General features: G+C 44.4%; 1 protein-coding gene across 6 annotated transcripts in view; it reads left to right on the forward strand.

Moving 5' to 3' along the window:
• TLE1 (TLE family member 1, transcriptional corepressor) overlaps window positions 1-20,343 on the forward strand; it is an 85,856-nt gene that overhangs the window by 56,442 nt on the left and 9,071 nt on the right. For all 6 annotated transcript variants that reach the window (XM_025423248.3, XM_025423249.3, XM_025423250.3 and 3 more), the window contains 5 exons: window positions 2,257-2,310; window positions 2,844-2,996; window positions 4,102-4,246; window positions 5,253-5,443; window positions 7,089-7,165. In XM_025423248.3, coding sequence (XP_025279033.1) covers window positions 2,257-2,310; window positions 2,844-2,996; window positions 4,102-4,246; window positions 5,253-5,443; window positions 7,089-7,165 — 620 coding nt within the window. The remainder of the gene's footprint in view (window positions 1-2,256; window positions 2,311-2,843; window positions 2,997-4,101; window positions 4,247-5,252; window positions 5,444-7,088; window positions 7,166-20,343) is intronic.

Below are 20,343 nucleotides of genomic sequence, written 5' to 3' on the forward strand. Positions count from 1 at the left end.
CGTTTGCCCCTCACCTTTGCCTACAGCCAGTGTCCTAGCAGGTACTTTTATATATGGCATCAACTGTTAATAAGCTATTCAGAAGGTCCATGACATGTAGAAATTTGGAAGTTGCCAGTAATATAATTTTGAGTTGTTGTGCATGAGGCCCAGGTAGATATTTAGTAGTAAGTGATCTAGAATCCATAGCTCTACATTATTGTTTTATAACCTGCTCATATAAAGTATGTCCAAATGTATAGGTAGTTGAGGGTGATGTATTGACCAGTGTACACTGTATTGTGAAGGTTCACATTTGCAGGATTTGAAACACAGCTAAGATTGAAATTATAGGCTACTTAAGGACTCAATTTCATAGTCCCATTATAATAAATGAGTTCTTTGCTACTTTTTGCCAATTTGTACAGTATGTGAAATATTTTTGTAAGTTTTTTTCTAAAAGGGAAAACATTTTGTTTATTTTTTTTTACCACCATCTTTGGGTTCTTTTTTTTTTTTTTTAAGATTTTATTTATTTCTTGAGAGAGAGACAGAGATAGCAAGACAACACAAGTGGGGAGAAGAGGGAGAAGCAGGCTCTGCACTGGGCAGGGAGCCCAACACAGAGCTGGATCCCAGGACCCTGGGATCATGACCTGAGCAGAAGGCAGATGCTTAACCAGCTGAGCCACCGAGGCATCCCCATTTTTGTGTTCTTAACACCTGAAAATATTTGTACTTTTCTGTGGTCTTTACTAACAGAAAAAGCAAATTTTCTTTAGTTTTATTTTTTTTCTTAGATGAAAATAGTTCTTTCAAGAAACTGAGTTACTCAGTCTTCCTCATCGGTTATAATTTTATGTGTTCTAGTGAATTGCATGGTTCCTTAACAACAATGATCAAAATAAATCTAGTAACATACTGTTGAAGAAAGTAAATTGGGTCTTCCACATGTAAAACCCTAGATACAGTTAGAAAAAAAAAACATGTAAAAGATATGAATTTAAAGTTGAGTGTAACTTTCTCACTAGAGTTGAAGGCCCCACCAAAAGCCAACATGGCTAGTTGCACTTGTACTTATTATTACAAATTTTCAAACATTCATGTATTTGTAATTGATAGTGACATCAGTAAAAGGATTGTTTGGGTTAAAAATTAATGACCTACTCCTTTTTGAGAGTTATGTCCCATTATGAGATCCTACTTCTTTCATAAACTCATTGTATTATTCTGTACTAAAGGACAGGAGGTCTTTTGGCTAAGAAAGACTTTTTCAGTCTTGCCCTTAGGTTGATTGATTTAGTGATCACATAATTAAATTGAATAGCTTTGGGGCACCTGGGTGGCTCAGTGGGTTAAGCGTCTGCCTTTAGCTCAAGTGATGATCCCAAGGTCCTGGGATTAAGTCCCATGTTAGGCTCCTTGCTCAACGGGAGAGCCTGCTTCTCCCACCCCCCTGCTTGTGCTCTCTATCTCTCTCTCAAATAAATAAATAAAATCTTTAAAAAATAATCAATTTAATAGCTTTTCTGAAGCTTTCTCAAACTTAGTACAACCTTGGAGTTTCCTTGATTAGCAAATTTTACAGTTTTATGGAGAATCAAAGCCCTACTGCAAGGTATTAGTGCCCTCCAGACTTTGCCATCCTCTCTTCCTTCCATCTCTCCAAAAATATTCCATGCTGATTGCTAAAGAGGTTTATTCTTAACATGAGGTTAGATCTTGGTATGTTATCCCAGCCAAGTAGATAGCTTCATTGTTTATAGGTTTTTTGCTTTTTTTTCTTAAGTAGTTAGCAACCTCATGGGAACATGGTTGAAGTTTGTCCTTATAATTACAAATTGTCTGTGAACACAAGATTTGTTGGCTATCTTCAGGATAATATACCTAAAGCAATGACATGAAATTATGTTCTTAATTTGACATCCCATGGGAAAAGAGCCCTGATGGAAGGACATGCATGGATTTCAGATTATAAGAGAGATTCAGCTGTTGCAAACATTTATTGAGCTCTTACTATGCACCCCATGTTTGCAACTTGCCCTCACCAGTATGATCTATAGCAGGCATGCCACTGCAATAATTTCTGCTTGGGGCTTTGGGTAGACCACATCAGATGACAGGGGAAGGAAATATTAGTGACTCTGCCTCGCAGTCTGGAAGGGAACCTATAGGCATGTCCTGGGCCATTTTTCAGTCTGTCTGCTACCAAGAACTATAGAAATTTAACTGGGCCTCTAACCCTTTAATAAATGGCATTACAATTTCTTTTTCCAGGACAGCGATGGTGACAAAAGCGATGACAACTTAGTTGTGGATGTGTCTAATGAGGTAGCCACTCATTTTCTCAAACTTTATTTTCAGAGTGACTTATGAGAAACAGAAAGTAGAGCCATGGTATTTTAGTTTCTCACAACTTTACACCTTAGAAACTTCATGGTGGTTCACAGATGGAGCAATAGTGATCTGACACGAACTTTTGTTAAAAAAATCTGTTTTCCCAGTCATTTAGGATTCGTAAGTTGGGTGCTTAGTGCCCCTTTCATTCCTGTGCCCTGGGAAAAAGGCTTGGTGCCTTTTTCATTCCTGAGAAAAGTATCTGAACATGAGGAAGGGTAGAATTGTTCTTGGATGTTTTCTCCCTCTGTGCTGTCTTCATGGATGTGTTTGCAAATGCCATCCTGTTAATTCCGTTAATTATAACAACATTGCTAGTCAGGGTGCACACTCCCAAGTGCTCCAGATCTAAAGGACTTAAAGGGTCCTCCTTTAATATAGAGAATTAGTGTGGAAATAGAATCTGTGAAGCGCAAGGTCCATCCATTATAAGTGAAATCACACAAGCTTTGCTTATGCTTGTTGAGGACCCTTCTTCTCCACGAGCAAGCCCTGCCCATTCACCCAGGGAAAACGGGATCGACAAAAACCGCCTGCTGAAGAAAGATGCTTCCAGCAGCCCGGCGTCCACAGCCTCTTCAGGAAGCTCCACTTCTTTGAAATCCAAAGAAATGAGCTTGGTAGGTCCCATGAGCTGTCCTCTGCCTGTTTAGCAGTTTATTTTCCTTTGTGGTTCAGAGGACCCTTAGTACCTTATTTTCAACTGACCCATTGTGTTGGGGCATGTTGGCATTGGGTTGGGGGTCAGAATGGGAATGTACTCAAGTGGTCACGCCCCAAGAGGCCTGAAACTGATTCAGGGAGGGCAGAGCCTCCTTGTCTGTTCCTACTTTCAACCATTCAACAAATAACGTGGAGCATGTCATCTCTTAACCCACAAAAGCTGAGACATAACAGCTCTACGTGTGATGCTTATACAGTCTTCCTGGGCATTATCCCTGTCACCTATGGGGAAGAAAGTCTGAGGAGCCTGCCAAGTTTATACAGCCCATCAGATCCAAGGCCAGAGGGAGCTAGGGTCTCTCTCCCTATCCCATGCATGCTCTTGGCTTCTCCACAGTGTTCCTCAGACTGGGATTTAAAGGAATGGATGAGATGCAGAGGATGATGCCCCATGACCCTGTTACTGCCACACCCCTGATGGCCTCTGCGCTAGAGGTCAACATCTGTCATGTAGGCAAATGGGCAGTGGTGCTTAACACCTCACACAGCTCTCAAAGGGACAGGACTCCTCGGGCTTTTGCCTTTGAGATGCTGGTTTGTTTCTCATCAAATCCATGGCCCTGCTGCCTCTCACTAATAGTCTCAATCCTACTGCCACTGACAGGCAAGATTAGAAGAGGGATCCTCCCTCTGACATTCTCAGTGACCCAGCCATTTGTTTCTGAAGTGCCTGGGGATTTTTCTCTGGGTGGTCATCGTTCTGACTTGGCCCACATCCAAAGTCCACATGCCTGATGGAAAAATACTTTTTAAAATAAAATCTGCGGAGGAAGAAGTGTGATCATGTTCTGTGTCTCTAGCTAGAGTTTTAATTCTGGCAGGAAGAGGAAAGGTCAACATTTCTCGCTCACAAGTTAATGCTGTCAACATTGTGTGGATTTATGAAAATTGGCTGAGGGAGTAGCTAGAAGGTGCCCAAGTGTCCCAGCTGCTGTTGTGATAAATTGTGTAATATGGCTTGGATTAAAAATAATACTCATTTAATTTGTTTAATGATACCAGCATGAAAAAGCCAGCACGCCTGTTCTGAAATCCAGCACACCGACGCCTCGGAGCGATATGCCAACGCCGGGCACCAGTGCCACTCCAGGACTCCGTCCAGGCCTCGGCAAGCCTCCAGCCATGGACCCCCTCGTTAACCAAGCGGGTAGAGCAACATTGCCTCTTGTTGTGCTTTGTTTTGCGTTTCCCCTTCCTGGCTTGGGTCGTTGTGTGTGCACTCCTGACGCCATTTCCCCATGAATATGAAACACACTCAATGCCCGCCTCCTTCCCATCCCTGAAAAGCCATGATAAGAAACAGATGTTTGTCCTTAGGTTTCAGCAGCTGCACCCTGTTCGGTCTCCGACTGTTTATATTTGGCTCCACCACTACCACCACCCCCTCCCCACAAATAATCCAAATTCCAGGGACTTCAATAAAGTTTCCGATAATTATTTGCACATAAGCTCCTGACCAAACTATCACTTGCATTAATGAGTTCACTAATACTAACCAAAACTGCCCTCCCAAGTGTGCTTCTTGCTTACTTTTTAGTTGGCCATTTTTTTTTCCTGGTATATCCCTCAGGAATCAGTGGTCTGTCATTAGAAATTGGGGGGGTTTCACGGAGTCTCCAGCCCATGAATAAATTAGTAACTTTTAACTTAATCTTCTTTAACACCTTGGCCCCAGACGAAAATAGGCCCTAGAAGATTCCTTCTAAACCCATGCTTTGGTTTCAGTCATGAATCCAGAGTCAGGTCTTCATTTGGAATAGGTAACAGGGAATGAAAATTTAGACTCTAGGAGGAATCTTGGATTTTACCAAAACCTTATTTTGAGATTAAGTCAGATAAACAGGTAGTGCCCTGTGCCTTGGTTTACCTTCTGTGAATCGGGCACAATAGTGCAGTTTATTAATTTTAATTGCCTGGTTTCCCAGTGCTGGGGAGCCAAGGACAAAGTGCATGGACAGTGCTTCCCCTGGGGTTCATTCTTCCCTGGAGATGAATTCAGCTGAGTGGGTGGTGATGACCGCCCCCTATGTCACCCAGGCCATCCTTGTCCTCACCCCTTGTGAATGGCACTAGAGGTGACTCTGGAGTTGACGGTCAGGCTGGACCACAGCGCTGGCTGAGTGACATCCTGCACATCTTGTGCTTCCTTGCAGCGGCCGGCCTGAGGACGCCGCTGGCGGTGCCTGGCCCATACCCCGCCCCGTTCGGGATGGTACCCCACGCCGGCATGAACGGCGAGCTGACCAGCCCCGGCGCCGCCTACGCCAGCCTGCATAACATGTCCCCGCAGATGAGCGCTGCCGCCGCTGCCGCCGCCGTAGTAGCCTACGGGCGCTCCCCAATGGTAGGTGCCACGGACAGGCATGCAGGTGGGCAGGCAGGTGGGTGCACAGGTGGGCAGGAGGGCAGGTGAGCTAGGGCCAGGGCCCCCGCCGCCACCACCGTGGTGGCCTACGGGCGCTCCCTGATGGTAGGTGCCACAGATGGGCACTCAGGTGGGTAGGCAGGTGGGTGCATAGTGGGCAGGTGAGCCAGGGCCAGGACCCCTGCCGCCGTTGCTGTGGTGGCCTACGGGCACTCCTCAATCGTAGATGCCACGGGTGGGCGGGCAGGTGGGAGGGCAGGTGGGTGCACTGGCAGGCAGGTGATCCAGGATCTGGACCTTCACCTGCGCCTGCCCACCAAACAGAGCCCCAGTGTCCCCACTGCGCCCCGCCTGCCACCATCACTATGCTGCTTCATTAAGTTAGGGCTCGGCGCTTCTTGGTTTACTGTTTTTGTGGATGAAACAAGGCAGTGTTTAGGAGCTACTTTTGCGATTCAGGGGACATCTGGTTTTCTCCCCCCAAGTAGATTTTTTTTTTTTTTTTTGGAAGGCAATGAAATGACTCAAGTAGCTCACAGAAAGAAGCCTTTTCATTCATTTTCTTGAAGTTTTTTTTACCTTCTTTAATTCTTAGGAAAAAATATTTGAGAAGGTGTAACTTTTTCTTTCCGTGCCTATATTATTCTTTAAACCCAACAGTGTGACTCAGGTGTAAGCAGTGATCTCAGGGCAGCAGAGAGAAAGCAGAAGTGGCTGAACTCTGGGCCAGCTTGCCCATCTTCTTGTCCAGTCTTTAACCACTATGTGAATAGCCTCATTTTTTACCGCAAAGGGCCAAAGTGATTATAATCCTCAATTGGATCAGGGAAAGTGAATAGATTATAACCTGTAGCAAATAGAAGTCCCTATATATTTTCTTTTGGCTGTTTAGGATATGTCATGTTCAGGGGCACATGGGTGGCTCAATTGGTGAAGCGTCTGCCTTCCCCTCAGGCCATGATCCCAGGCTCCCTGCTCCTGGAGGAGTCTGCTGCTCCCTCTTCCTCTGTCTGCCACTCCCCCTGCTTGTGCTCTCTCTGTCAAATAAAATCTTAAAAAAAAAAAAAAAACAAAAAAAAAACTAGAGAATCCATGAATGTTTATGCAGTAAATTAGACCAGTGGTATGAAACTGGGGGTGATTTTGCCCCTCCCCCCAACCACCACCATGGATCAGAAGTGGGGAATGCTATTGGTACGCAGAGTCTAGAAGCCAAGGGTGGTGCTAAAACATCTGCCATGCCCAGGACAGCCCCAAACAACCATCTGGCTCAAAACATTGATAGTGCCAAGGCCAAGAAATCCTGACTCAGACAAACATACTGTTCTCTGTACCTTTTGGGGAAGGCAGGATATCCCAGGTCCACAGGAAGTCTTTACTATGGGAAGCTGGTTCTCGATGTACAGATAGACCACACTCCAACCAACCCAAAAAGAAGTATGGCCTGTTGTATTTACAGGTGGTTCTATTACTAATTTTTCTTTTGAAAAGCATTAGCACATGTTACCGTTCCTGTTTATGTGGCTTTGGAGGTCTATGAGTTTCTAGTGAGAAGTCTATAGATGTTCACAAAGTGCCTACTCTGTATGAACTGAGTCTTTAATGTCTTCTTTCTTGTTTCCAGGTTGGGTTTGATCCTCCCCCTCACATGCGAGTACCTACAATCCCTCCCAACCTGGCAGGAATCCCTGGGGGGAAACCGTAAGTACCTCCAACTCTCCTCAGTTTTGTTTTAAAGGCAATTACTTAGTCATGGCTATTAGCAGACTAGAATTCCAAAGGGAGCACAGGCTTGGACGTTTCCAAGGAGATTTCTAGTGTCTTTTCCTGAGGAGTGTTAACACTTTCTATAAATAGGCATCTTGTAGGTGTCATGCCTCTGTTTTCTCACTATGGGTGATCTCATGCATTTAGTTATTTCTGGAGAGAAGCTGTTGTCGCTGGGACCTAGAGGGAGGCAAGAACTGGGGGTGGTTGGCCCTCCTTGCTTGACCCTTCTTCGGAAAGCTGCTCTGCTTTAACTTTGGTCAGCTGCTGGAGATTTTCAACAGGACTGTGTTGTGGGCAGTAATAAGCTGTCATGAACTCCTGAAATCTCAGAAATTTGAAACATGTTGTCCCTGTCCCTGGCTCAGTGCTATACTTTTTCTTATTTGAGTGGAAACTAGGGGTGTATGAAGGGTAGTTGTGACATCTATTGGATGCCAGCATTTGAAGTTGGAACCTCCCTGCCCACCTGCGCCCCCGCCCTGCACCCCATAAAGTTTGGTGCGTGCTTCACTCTGAGAGGTCCTAGACTATAAAATGCAGAGTGGCTTTGTGGGAAAGCAAGATAAATAAATTGAAGGGGCAAAACAGCATTCAGAATTTGAAAAACCCCATTGGCTATTTTTTCGGTGTCCTTTCAAATCACTTGGCTTTCCATATGTTAGTCATTAGAAATGTGATTTTGAAGAATTCCTAAAGTTCTTAGTTTTCATAACAAAGCAAAATTGAAATATTGAGGGGGGTGGAATATCTGTCTTACCTCCCAGCACATACTCTGCTTTTCTGTAGGGCCCTTACAATTTGGATTTTTTCCAAATTGGGGTACATGTTACAGACCTTCGGTTTATTTTTCTTATACTGTTCTACCTTTGTGTGGTTGCTTTCTGCTTTTATTTATGCGTTTGATGCATGTTGTGTATTACATTAATTTGAGTGGTCCATTCAACTACCTGGTCATCTTTGTGTGATTTTGACTGGAGCCTTTTCTTCAAATAAACCAGCGGCATGAGGAAAAACGGAATTCCTTACCTCCATCACCTGCATTTTGGAAAACAGATTCCCATGGCTCGATTTTACATGTATTATAATATCTATTTCATGGTAATTTGATTCATGATGAAATGAGACTTTGTCTACACTAAGAACCGGAAGAGATGTTAAGAATTTATGGTGACACGCTAGACCCAGGGAAGAGCAGGATTAGGGACAGTGTTGCAAATCATTCTTGAAAATTCATGAACTGCTAGGTAGTGTATTATCTTGGGTATGCCCCTCTGCTTCCAGCCTGGGATGCCCCTGGGCATGTAATGGGTATTTCTTGTCTGTTGTTGGTGGCAGTGTAGCTGTGGTGTGTCCTGCAGACTGGCGAGTGAATAAAGGGCACATGAGTAATGTGATAAGCAATAATTAATAGTAACTGATGAATCTTCAGGGGAAAATAATGGCAAGTTCAGCTGACAATTAGGGAAAGCCAGTTTCAAGAGTCAGAGGTGTGAGGGTGTATCTGGCTGCCAAGACCCCACCCTGAGTGGGGTGTGAGGTATGAGGCACATGGGGTGGGCTGGGAAGAGCTCTAGGCTATGGTGATGGTCTTGGAGGTTAGCATGTAGAGGACCATTAATTCAGACCTAGCTCCTTATAGTTGGGGTGTGTGTGTGTTAATAATGCAATTAGACACAAACTTTAAACCTTCTATGATAATACTGGTGTCATGCTTCTTAGAGCCAAAATATTCATGTCCTTGGCTTGTAAGCACCTTGGGCTTCTTTGTGTTCCCAGCTGTATTAAGCTAGGATATGACATGCTCAGGGACAGTGACAGTGGATGTGACAGCAAAGTCCTGAGAGTCACAGGTGAGAGTGACTGCATCAGAGTGGTTTTTGCTCTCCAAAACAGTGAAAATATATTTTTTTGGCTTTTCTTTAAAGTTTGAGGGAAGCTGTATTCTGTGAGGAAGATCAAGTGAATATCAGAGGGGAATATGGAGCTCACCATTATCTCTGGGATCTGGGCTATATTACATCTTACTCTCTTTGTTTTAATCCATTAGCTACTATGAGAGGGTTCCTGTCCTCATTGTTGAGTAAAGGTGCACTCCCCCAGGCAGTGCTTCTCAAAACATCTATGATGACCAGTCTTTTCCCAACATGAGGAACAGACAAATAGGGATGAATAAAGGAAGAAAAATACACAAGTCCTGGTTTTTTAGTTACAAGAGTCAGCTGTCGTGAACCGATTCTGTCAAGTTGCTGTATAACCATTTTCAACACTTCCTGTCCCCGAGTGAGCAGGTCTATGTGCGGACAGTAGCAAACATTTGCAGACCACACTCTGAACAGCTTTGGTCTGAGGCACTTAAGAGAAACGGTGACAAACCAGCATGGCCAGGGTTAGGGTAAGAAAGGGGGGATCCCTGGGTGGCGCAGCAGTTTAGCGCCTGCCTTTGGCCCAGGACAAGATCCTGGAGACCCGGGATCGAATCCCACGTCGGACTCCCGGTGCATGGAGCCTGCTTCTCCCTCTGCCTATGTCTCTGCCTCTCTCTCTCTCTCTATCTTTCTCTCTCTCTCTCTCTGTGACTGTCATCAGTTTGTGAATGTCATCCTCTGACAAATACCAAGAAATAATATTTGGGTAGGGCGACAGATGGTTACTCATGGACATTTGAGAGAGAACTGTGTGCCAGGCTTTGTGCTCCGTGCTGGGCAGGCTCCAGGAAGGAGAATGTTCATCTTCCCCGCCCTTGGGGCCCCTCTGATGGGGAAACACTAAAGAGACAAAGGCTGCAGTATGTTTGTGTGGCCCTGCGAAGGCAGAGCAGTGGGTGCTAGGCAAACAAGTCAAGAGTGACCGTGGTGAGGATGGGAAGGACTTCTTGGGGTAAGGAGGAGATACTAAAAACTGAGCGTGAGCAGGAAAAACAAGCCCGCAGAGCAAAGGGGGCAGAAAATGTGGACCCTTGCAGGGACAAGGGGCAGCCCGCAACATGCTCCCAGTGCAGACAGAGCTTGAGGGATTCCTCTGCAAATGGGTGAGTTCCTCTGGGTTAGCACAGCTGGGGGACTTCCCAGTGGGACTTTGAAAGTGCTTCTAGGGTAAATGCTCATTTGGCTCACATCTCCTATGACTGCCTCACCACGTGGCTGTGTGCCTCTGACCTAGCAGGTCTAGTGTGGTGACTTCTGGTACCTGGAGCAAGCCATTTTCCCTGGCTGTGTGAAAACCATTGCAGCCCTCGAGCTGAGATCTGTCTCTCTGGAACCTTTATCCATCGAACCTGGTTCTTTCCTACGCCTTGAGACCACATGGTGCACCATTAATCTGTCATCCCTGTGACAGCTCTTCAGATATTTGGAGACCACCGTCTGGCCAAAGGCTTCTCTCCTGGCAGAATGTGTCCATTGCTTCAGCCCTATCTTGTGGGATGTGATTTCAGGTTCCTACACCATCTGCTCACTAAAATCTAACAGTCACTTCCCTCTTGTCCTTTCCCACAGATTTCATGGAAACCTGCTGCATAGGTATAAGGGACCCTATTAGAAGCTCACAGCCCAGGGATGGAGAGATAATATTAATCAAATAATCACAGAAATGAATCCATGATTATAATTGAGAGAAGAGCTATGACTCAGAAGGACATTATTCTATTAAAGTTTGTGGCAGGCTGATTCTGTCTGAGAGGGTCAAGGAAGAAGTGTTTTCTGAGCTGCTTTAACCTCATAGGGGAGGTATAAAAGAGCATATGCAAAGGCCCCATGGCCTTACCTTTTTTTTTTTTTTTTTTTTTAATCAAAGTGGAATAGAGCAAGATGACTCCTATTGCCACTATTTTGTACTTAGTGTTGGTGTTAAAGTGATATAAGATCTCAGTAGGGTTTTCTAACCAACCTGGTCAGTTTCCCTGTCTCCCTTCACCCCTATACCAGCCTCTTCTAACTTCTCTATCTTTGTTAACAGCACAGTCCTCATTCTCTGGCATCTGGGCACAAACATTAGCCTGTGATTCTTCCTTGTGTAAATCACATTTTGCTCTTCTTCCTCTTCCTCTTCTTCCTCTTCCTCCTCCCCCTCCTCTTCTTCCTCCTCCTCCTCCTCCTCCTTCTCCTCCTCGTCGTCATCTTCTTCTTCTTCTTCTTCTTCAGATTTTACTTATTTATTTGAGAGAGAGAGTGTGTGTGTAAGCATGAACAGGAGGAGGGGCAGAGGAAGAGGGAGAAGCAGACTCCCTGCTGAGCCCAGAGTCCCATGTGGGGCTCAATTCCAGGACCTGAGATCATGACCTGAGCCAAAAACAGACACTTAACTGACCGAACCATCCAGGTGCCCCACCAATCTTAATTGTTAAGATCCTCACTTGATTCCTACTTGCTTTTGTCATTAAGATCCTAGGTCTGTTTTCTCCCTTATAAAGTGCTTACCTGATTAGGCTCTTTTCTTACCCAGAGATCTTCAGAAGTTGCACATAAACTGGTGACAGGGCATTCCAGGCCCCTCTGGTGCTATGACCCCCACCTGCTTTTCTAGCCTCGTGTCGTTTGTTCTTTGTCTCTTGCACCTGGGCTGAAAGAAGTAACCTTCCACTCCCTGACAGCCTTTCCTCCTCTCTGGAACAATGTCCATTCTCACCAGTCTTCTTTCTGTGGGAATACTCCCTGTCCTTCAAAGACTGCTTCTGCTGCTGCCTTCATAGCACGAAGCCTTCACTGATGGCTTGCCAAATGTGATCCCTCTCCAGGAGTACCTTGTAATGTCTGTGACACCGTGCACACTTGGAGCTTAAGTACCATGATGAGCACATGTCCTATTTCTGCCTGCTTCTTCCCTACTAAAATGGAAGCTTCCAAAGTCCCTCTGTCCCCTTGAGCACCACTACCCAGTAAGCAAATATTTGGTGCATTGAGTAGGTGGGAGATGAGGCCAGGATTGTGTAAGACCCTGTGATTCATCCCTTCCAGAGGAGATTCACATTTTGCATTGTAGACTTAAGCATTGCTAAGTTACCAGAGGTAACCCGACTGTGTTTTCAAACCCTCAAAGCAAGATTTAATTGGTATTGTTTGATCAGCTTAACTTGAACTCGCTTTTAGGTTGAGGAAATGTGTTCCCCTGAGCTTTGTGGAAATCCCTGATAAGAGAAATTCTGAAGTTGAGTTAGATCAACATCTCTTTGTTGATCTGCCCTCCCCATCCAGGACATCATTTTGGCCCAGAAATACTGCTTTCCTCCCCATACACAACTTGTTCTCCCTGCCTCGTGTAGTAGCACCTAGAGGTCAGTAACAGCTCAGAATAATAATGGTTTGGCTGAAGATTCCAGCTTAGTTCCAGGTTCCTTCACCCTGTGTTTTAATGCTAGACATGTCATTGAGAAATCTTACACCCACTCATTTCATGTTTAAATAAATCTTGAAAGTACCTTTTAGGAGTTGGAGCCTAAAGAGAAAAGAAAATCTTAACCACATATGGGGTAAAATTGCCTCTCAGGAAACCATGCTTTGCAGCAGTGACCAGAGGCCATCCCAGCCTCAGCCAAGGACACGTTTCTGTGGCCAGTCCCCCTCCCGCCTCCCACCTTATGTCCCAGTCCTGATCTTGCTTCTGGTTTATCTGTTGACCATGTCTAGAATCCATAGCTGGTGTATGTAGTAGATTTGAAAATTAATTCAGCCCTCTTTTCACATGTTATGATATTTGGGTGTTTTTTGATCTATGAAATGCTCAAAGTAACATGCTTGTTCTGTGCCTCATTATCACATTTGGGGTTGGTTTAATTTCTGTTTTTCTACTCTTTGATCTTTTGAGAATGTGTAGCTAATTTCTTGAGATTATATTGAAATGTGAGGCCCTTTCTTTTGATGTGAGTTATGTTTAGCTACCAGGTACCTGTCCTCTCTGCACCTCCTCAGAAATTCCTTTCAGTTTATCAGATATAAGTATAGTCTGTTTGTTTCTTGTTCATATAATGCTTGTAGGCCTGTAGTAGTTGGTTCCTTCGCTAGAATTTTGTAAGTGAGCTTTGAAAGGGCTGTATCTTAAACATTTCTTCATATTACTTTTCTTTAAAAAAAAAATATTTATTTATTCATGAGAGACACACACAGAGAGGCAGAGACATAGGCTGAGAGAGAAGCAGGCTCCATGCTGGGAGCCCGACATGGAGTTCGATCCCAGGACTGAAAGCAGACGCTCAACCACTGAGCCACCCAGGTGTCCCTTGCCTTACTTTTCATCCAGGAATCTCTCGGTTTGAATCTTTGTCCTGCATGGGAGTCCTGCCACTGCCCAGCACATTTATAAGTTTTGAAACTTTTAGTTGGTGGAGGAGGTAGGACCTGGAATCCAGAATCATAAATGCTAACTTCGCTAGAGAACCTCTGAGATTGTCAGCTAGACCATCACCTGTTTTTTTCTGGAGTAATTTTCTTTCTTCATGTCCATTTTAAGAAGTTCTACATTTGCCTTTACACAACATGAGAGTAGTCGTATGTTAAAATAAATAAGGAAGCAAACATGGAGTCTCCCATCTTAATGCTTTAATTTCTTACCTTGTAGTATAAGTTACTACATTCATGTAGATATGCTATCTTCAAAATAAGGTAGGAATTGTACCCTGATCTGTATATTTGCTGTTTGGGAGGGTGCTGGGATGCCAAACTGGAAAAATCCTGTGTTTTATAACCGTTACGGGTTAGATATGTAGACCTTAAGAATTGTGAAAGGTAAAGCTTGTTATATTGGCAGTGAAGGAGATTTTACCATAAATAGATGAATTGTATTCCCAAGGACCTATTTTCTTTTCCTGAAATCTTAGAATAATATGGCTCTGATTTTCTTATGACCTCACATCACAATCCTGCAGCCACCACCTTCATTATACTAGTTCTTGAGGCTAAGAGTGTCCTCCACAGTCATAAATTACATTATTCTCATCTACCTTAGAGTGACCCAGGTGCCCCTGCCTTCATAGCCTCCTGGGCCAGGACTCGGTAATGAAGTGCTCCGATGACATTGACAAGAAGGTTTCTTTTGTGTATATTACATGTCTCCATCCTAATGGGCACATGTTATCCCTCTTTAGGGGATAATGTCCAAGGTAGTGCCAGTGTGAAGCTAAGCTGAAGAGTTAGAGCTCTACCTTTGGGGTGGGCCTGCCCTAGCTGCCCTGAACGTGAGTCATGGCCCGTCCACTTACTAGCCGAATGGGCCAGTGACCCTCTCCTGTACTGCTGCTTCTCTCCAAATAATAAGGGACAGTGAGCTACATCCTGTGACACTAGAAACAGAGGTTGAATCTATATTATGCTTCATGCTTTTCTGGAAGTATCTTCTCATGCAACTTCCATTTCTACCACACCTCATCAGTCATGTTTATTGGATGTTTTGTCAGGGCATATTGTAAATATAGGGAAATGAGGCACAAATAAGTTACATATGGCCCCCGCATCTTTTATAAGTGACTAGCTGAAATTCTAATCGTGTCTCTTCAAATTTTTTTTTTTTAAGATTTTTAAAATTTATTCCTGAGACAGAGAAAGAGAGGCAGAGCCACAGGCAGAGAGAGAAGCAGGCTCCCTACAAGGATCCCAATGTGGGACTCGATCCCAGGACCCAGGGGCCACACCCTGAACCGAAGGCAGGTGCTCAACCACTGAGCCACCCAGGCATCCTGACTCCTTCCTGTTTTTTTTGTTGTTGTTGTTGTTTTTTTGTTTTTTTTTTTTTTTTTTTTTTACTTTATGGTATGCTTTTCAGCCGCCAGACACAGGATCGCGCTTTTTGTGTGTGGCCTGTGGTGGCTTCTGCTGCAGCTTGCTTCGAACAGGTCCTGCGTCCCTGGGCTCTGCTGACTTGGGAGAGGGCTGTGAATTTCACTTCTGTTACTGTGGTTGCTTTCACTGCCTTTTGCTTCAGTCCACATTGGCTCTCTAGGGACCGCTTTTCCCCCTCAAGAATGTTGATACTCTCTCTTAGCGACATGTGGTAGGACTGCTGGAAATCCCTTGGGGAAAGTTGGCTGGCTTAAGCCAGGTGGTTAGAGGACCCTCCACTCTCTTTAGCCTCTCCTCCTTGCCAAAGAGACCGTTCCTGCCTCAATCTATAAGTAATTACGGTAGCGATGAGTGAGTGACCTGGGGTATTGAGATTCACATACTGAGTGCCAGCTATGTGGTCAGCCCACCTGTCCCCGAAGAACTCTGGAGTGGGGAAACAACAAATGAGAAATGTAAACACATGCAATGGTACACAGTGTGAGATGTGCTATGGTCAAGATTTACAAGCAGAGCCAGGACCCCAGAAAAGAATCCTCCTGCCTGGGGGGGGGTTGTGGCAGACTGAAGAGCAGAGCAAGTGACGTGCACTGAGGAGGGAGGCGGTGCTATTCTAGGCCAGAGGGAACAGTTTGTGCACAACTTGGAGACGTGACAGCATGCGATATTTTAGGGGACTGGCCCGTTGTTCTGCGTGGCAAGGAGTTTCAGCTCCAGGATGCTCACATGAACTGAGGCCCAGCCGCTGTAAATCGTGAGGGGCTTGTTGAGCCCCGAAGAGCACTTGAGGGCTTCTGACGTGATTGGATTTTTTGATACCTGTTAAGGCAGCAAGAGATTACCCATGGAGGGTGCCAAGGCCAAGGTGGCTGCACCCAGTCTCCAGAGGCCCAGGTTCTTCATCCCCGTTTACCAGATCCACCACTGCTGGTCCTGCCTGTTAACAGCAAACCAGTGACTATGTCAACACCTGTTTTCCTTTGGCCACAGAAAACAGCATCGTTTTATTAGCAGCCGTCAGTGTGCTAGGACAAAACAACCTGCATCTCCAAAACGCATTCTTGTTTTCCAGCTTCCCGCTGTGTCCCCAGGAGGCTTCTCAGTGGGGACTCTTTCCTTCAAGTCCCTTTACCTCTGTTCTGTGCCTAATACAGGATGTGTCTTCAGCATGGAAGGAGTTTGATTTCATCCAGTTTTTACATCTGTGCTGTCCAGAGGGCTTTATTCTTTTCAGTTCTCCAACCAGATTTCGGAATTAGATCCTAATCACCAAGTGCTTGTTCAGAAAGCTGGGTTGGGGCAGGGTCTCAGTTCCCTGAGGCTTTCTTGGGTGTAGGTGGGTGGCGCTGAGAACTCATTCTTTCTGCCCCACATTCCTACCTAAACGTCCTCCTCTCCTCTTTGCCAAGGGCTGTCTCTCCACTTTTGCCCTTCAGGATCTTTGGATTTCCTGATTTTCTTTGCCTAGTCATTGCCATGTGTTTTTCTGACCCCCCATCCCACACCTTCCTCCGTTTCTGCAATTCTGGCCCTCACACTTGTCCGCTGGTTGATGAAAGAGCCCTTGATTGAGCATGCCCTCACTTTTCCTCATGGGTGTTTTAATACTGATGCAGGTGTGGGACGGCGTTCAGTGTTTTATGGTTTTGCCGCTCTTTTCAGCCTACAGCAACCCCTGCAAGCTCTATACCTTGTTATATTTCTGCCTTGTGTATCCGGAATGGACATGTTATAGGCTACAGGTAGTTAGGCCAGTAAGGATGGCCACAGTTAGGCCAGCGAGTTGGGCATCTCCTATACATTTAACTCCAGCCCAACACCAACAGTTGGGCTCTTGACTTGGCTGTAGACCTAGTCTACTTCATCATCAGTCAGAAGCCCTCTTGACTTTTTCTTGAACCAACAAATAAATTTCAGTATTTAACACTGAGATACACATACAGAAAAGTGCATATAACTAAGTGACTTCTCACCAAGAACACTGAAGAAGCCCCTCTTGTGTCTTCTCCAGTAGCCGAGGGGAGCCACCACTCTGGCTCAACATCACAGATAAATTCTGCCTGTGTTTGAAATTGCATAAATCCAATCATTCCATATGCATTCTTTGGTGGCTGGCCTCTTTCTGAATTCAGGCTTGGGAGATATTTATAAATCCTCACTATCTGTTTATAAATTCCCCTTCCTGGTTGATTTTTACTTTCCTTTCCCTAGTTTCCCCTTCAATAAGTAGAGATCTCAGTTTCCTTCTGGGACGTCTTAATGTTGACATGATAGGCCATCTATGTGGCCTTTGCTCAACGATATGCTTGTTCTTCCTGTGGGTGAGTAACTAATTCCAGACTCTCGTATGCTCCCCTGGTTTTTCCTTCCAGTTGATCCCTCTTTGAGACCCGTCAGCCCTTTGTGTCATTCTGGTTTGTTCATTTGATTAGGCTCTCCAGCACAGCGGGCAGCACCAGCTTCCTGCCAGGCCCCCTGTGACTGATGTATTAACATCCATGTGGGTTTCCCTTGGGACCCAGAAATATTCACAGCTTCTGGCAACAGTTCACTGCATTGTGAATCAATTTGAAATTGCCTCAGTATGATGATCACAGACCTCATGTGTGGTTTAAAGAAGAAGACACCTGGGAGAGAGGTGGGTGTCTTCCAAAACTCAGTGTACAGCTCTCTGTCTACACTTTGTGCATCTGTTTTAGTCTGGAACATTCAACTCCCTTAACAAGTGGGGTTCCAATTGAAGCAAAATAGAATTTTCTTCCCCTAAAACTCCAGAATTGCTAAAAGGGTGCCTAATGGAAAGTTTGCCAACCTGGAGGCGCCCACCGTGATTTACATCAGTGAAATGAACCTTCACTTGTGCCATCACCAGCACAGAAAGCTGTCAAGGGCAAGTTCTCTCCCCATGTCAACCACTGTTCTAACCAGATACATTGCGTTTGATCGTTTCATGGAAACACCCCGGTCCTCTCTCTACCTCGTCATTTGTTTGTCATTTTCAGTCCCAATTCATTTCTCTGGATTATGCAAAAGAGAGTCCCAATTCATAGTGCCCGATAGCTGGGTCACATAACTTGCTACTGGACCTTAAAGAATTCTTCTAGAACATGATGGAGTTAAACTCCAGTTCTTGTGGTTCCATCTTCAAAGGCAATCCAATGCTATTTGATTCCAACTCCAAATATCCCATAATAAATGGCGTAGAGTCCGTTAACATTGGCATTGGCTCATGTATTAGAGTATCATCGTGTGGGCTTGATGTGTTACCACGGACACCAAAGGATACTGTTGCATAAAACAGGGGATTTAATGGCTTGTTTTGATGTAAAGGCTTGAAGCTATAGTAGTTTTGTATGCATATTTATTTTCTAGGACATTCTGTGGGGTTCCCATTCTGAATGCTTGATTATTCAAATTAAGAGTAATGTTAAGGATTTGGTCCAGCTAGCCATGTAATATTAGTTATGGAACCAGTCTGTCAGGAAATCACATATATCTAAGATCGTATCGTTTGCTTGGGGGAAGGGTAAGTTCTTTTTCTAACCTTCATGTATTTGATATTTTGCTCTCATAGAGAGAAAACAATACGTATATTTTCTTCTCAAGCTTAGGAAGTATGTCGGTTTTATGTGTAAGCAGGTTGGAAACCTAATATCCTATATCAGTTTTCAATTTTGTGCATGCTAGCTTATTTCACAAAATTTGAGTTAGCATTAAAATGAAAATTTGAGTTCTCTGTTAATACCCATGGTCTGTTAGATCTGTAAAGAGACTGCAAGGTGCCAATGACAAGTTCCAGAAAGGGCCCAGACTTATCCCAGAGGGTCACGGAAAGGAGAAAACTCTACGTACCTCATTTGTTATGTATGCAGACCTATAGAAAAGGCTTAATGTTGAACCTCTAAAACGCCTAGTGATGCTTCAGATAAGAAGTAAATGAAAGCAGGGACGCCTGGGTGGCTCAGTGGTCAAGTGATTGCCTTTAGCTCAAGATCCTTGGGTCCTGGGATCAAGTCCTTCTCCCTCTGCCTATGCCCCTCTTTCTGTGTCTCTCATGAATAAATAAATAAAATCTTAAAAAAAAAAAAAAAAAAAGAAGTGAGAGCAGTGGTCTTCAAAGTGCCATGTGCATCATTCCATCAGTTTGGATGTTGGGGGTGTATCCTCCGCCCTCTATCTTTTTTGTGTGCATGTTATAATGTCTGTAATATACTAGTGCTTAAATCATTAGATCATAATGCATAAAATATGCTTTAAGATTTTGGGGTGGAAACAAGAATGTACTAGAATTAAGTTTGTTTGTTTGTAACAAGGGGGATGGGAAACAGCTTAAAGTAACATAAAAGTTTATTTCTCTCTCTCATAAGAGATACTGGCTGTCAGCAGCCCAGGGCAGGTCACATCCTCTTAGTGTCACCAAGGCCTCTGCATCCTATCCATGTGTTCTACGCCCTTCCACAATTGATTTCCATCTTCAGAGTCCCCTTGTGGCTCTGAGGGGCTGGTGGAGGTCTGGTCTCCTTGACTCATAGTCTAGACAGTAGGAAGGAGTAAGAAAAGAGCAGGAACCCCGATCTTACCCCCACCTTTAAAATTATTTTTCTTTTAATTAACAAACTTTATTTTTTAGAGCAGTTTTAGGTTCATAGCAAAATTGAGCCAAAGGTACAGAGAGCTTCTGTAAACCCCAGGGTTCCCTTCTTTGAAGTGATGAGCTGACTGCCACCCTCCCCTGCATGTATGTTGAGCCGTGTACATCTCCATGGTGAGAATGGGGCAAACCTGGCCACGGGGAAGCTTGGAAAATAGTAGAGAGCAGCTTTGCTGCCTTAGATAAAACTGGGGGTCATGGCCAAGGTAGATGGGGAGATGTTGAGAACACTTGAAATCGTCATAAAGCTACTTGATGCAAAAGTCTTTTACTGTTTTCTCTGGATTATGCAAAAGAGAGTAAATTCAAGCCTGAAACCGGTGCCTTTAGAAAACTTTTTGTGGTGTTAATGTTGAAATACACCGTTTGTTGTGCAAAATTATTATGAGTTCTTACGGACTTCATCTGAAGCATAAGAAATAGTCATTTAAAATTACGCTAAGAAATCCTACAATTATACAAAGTACATGGAAGGAGGTATTTTATGTTAATTTGGAAGCATAGTTAGCATTTGATATGGGATCGGAAGGAACGCTCTATGGAATGGCTAGGCAACAATCGAAAGACCGGTAAATACTGAAAAAAATACATAGTTCAACACACCTGTCCTTTGGTGCACCCTAGACTTCCGTTGGCCTGTGCTTTCAGTTTGTTCCTTCAGTAAATACTTCAGCTCCTACTGATTTCAAGAG

This window comes from Canis lupus, chromosome 1, assembly GCF_003254725.2.
Source record: "Canis lupus dingo isolate Sandy chromosome 1, ASM325472v2, whole genome shotgun sequence".
In the NCBI taxonomy this organism is placed as follows: domain Eukaryota; kingdom Metazoa; phylum Chordata; class Mammalia; order Carnivora; family Canidae; genus Canis; species Canis lupus.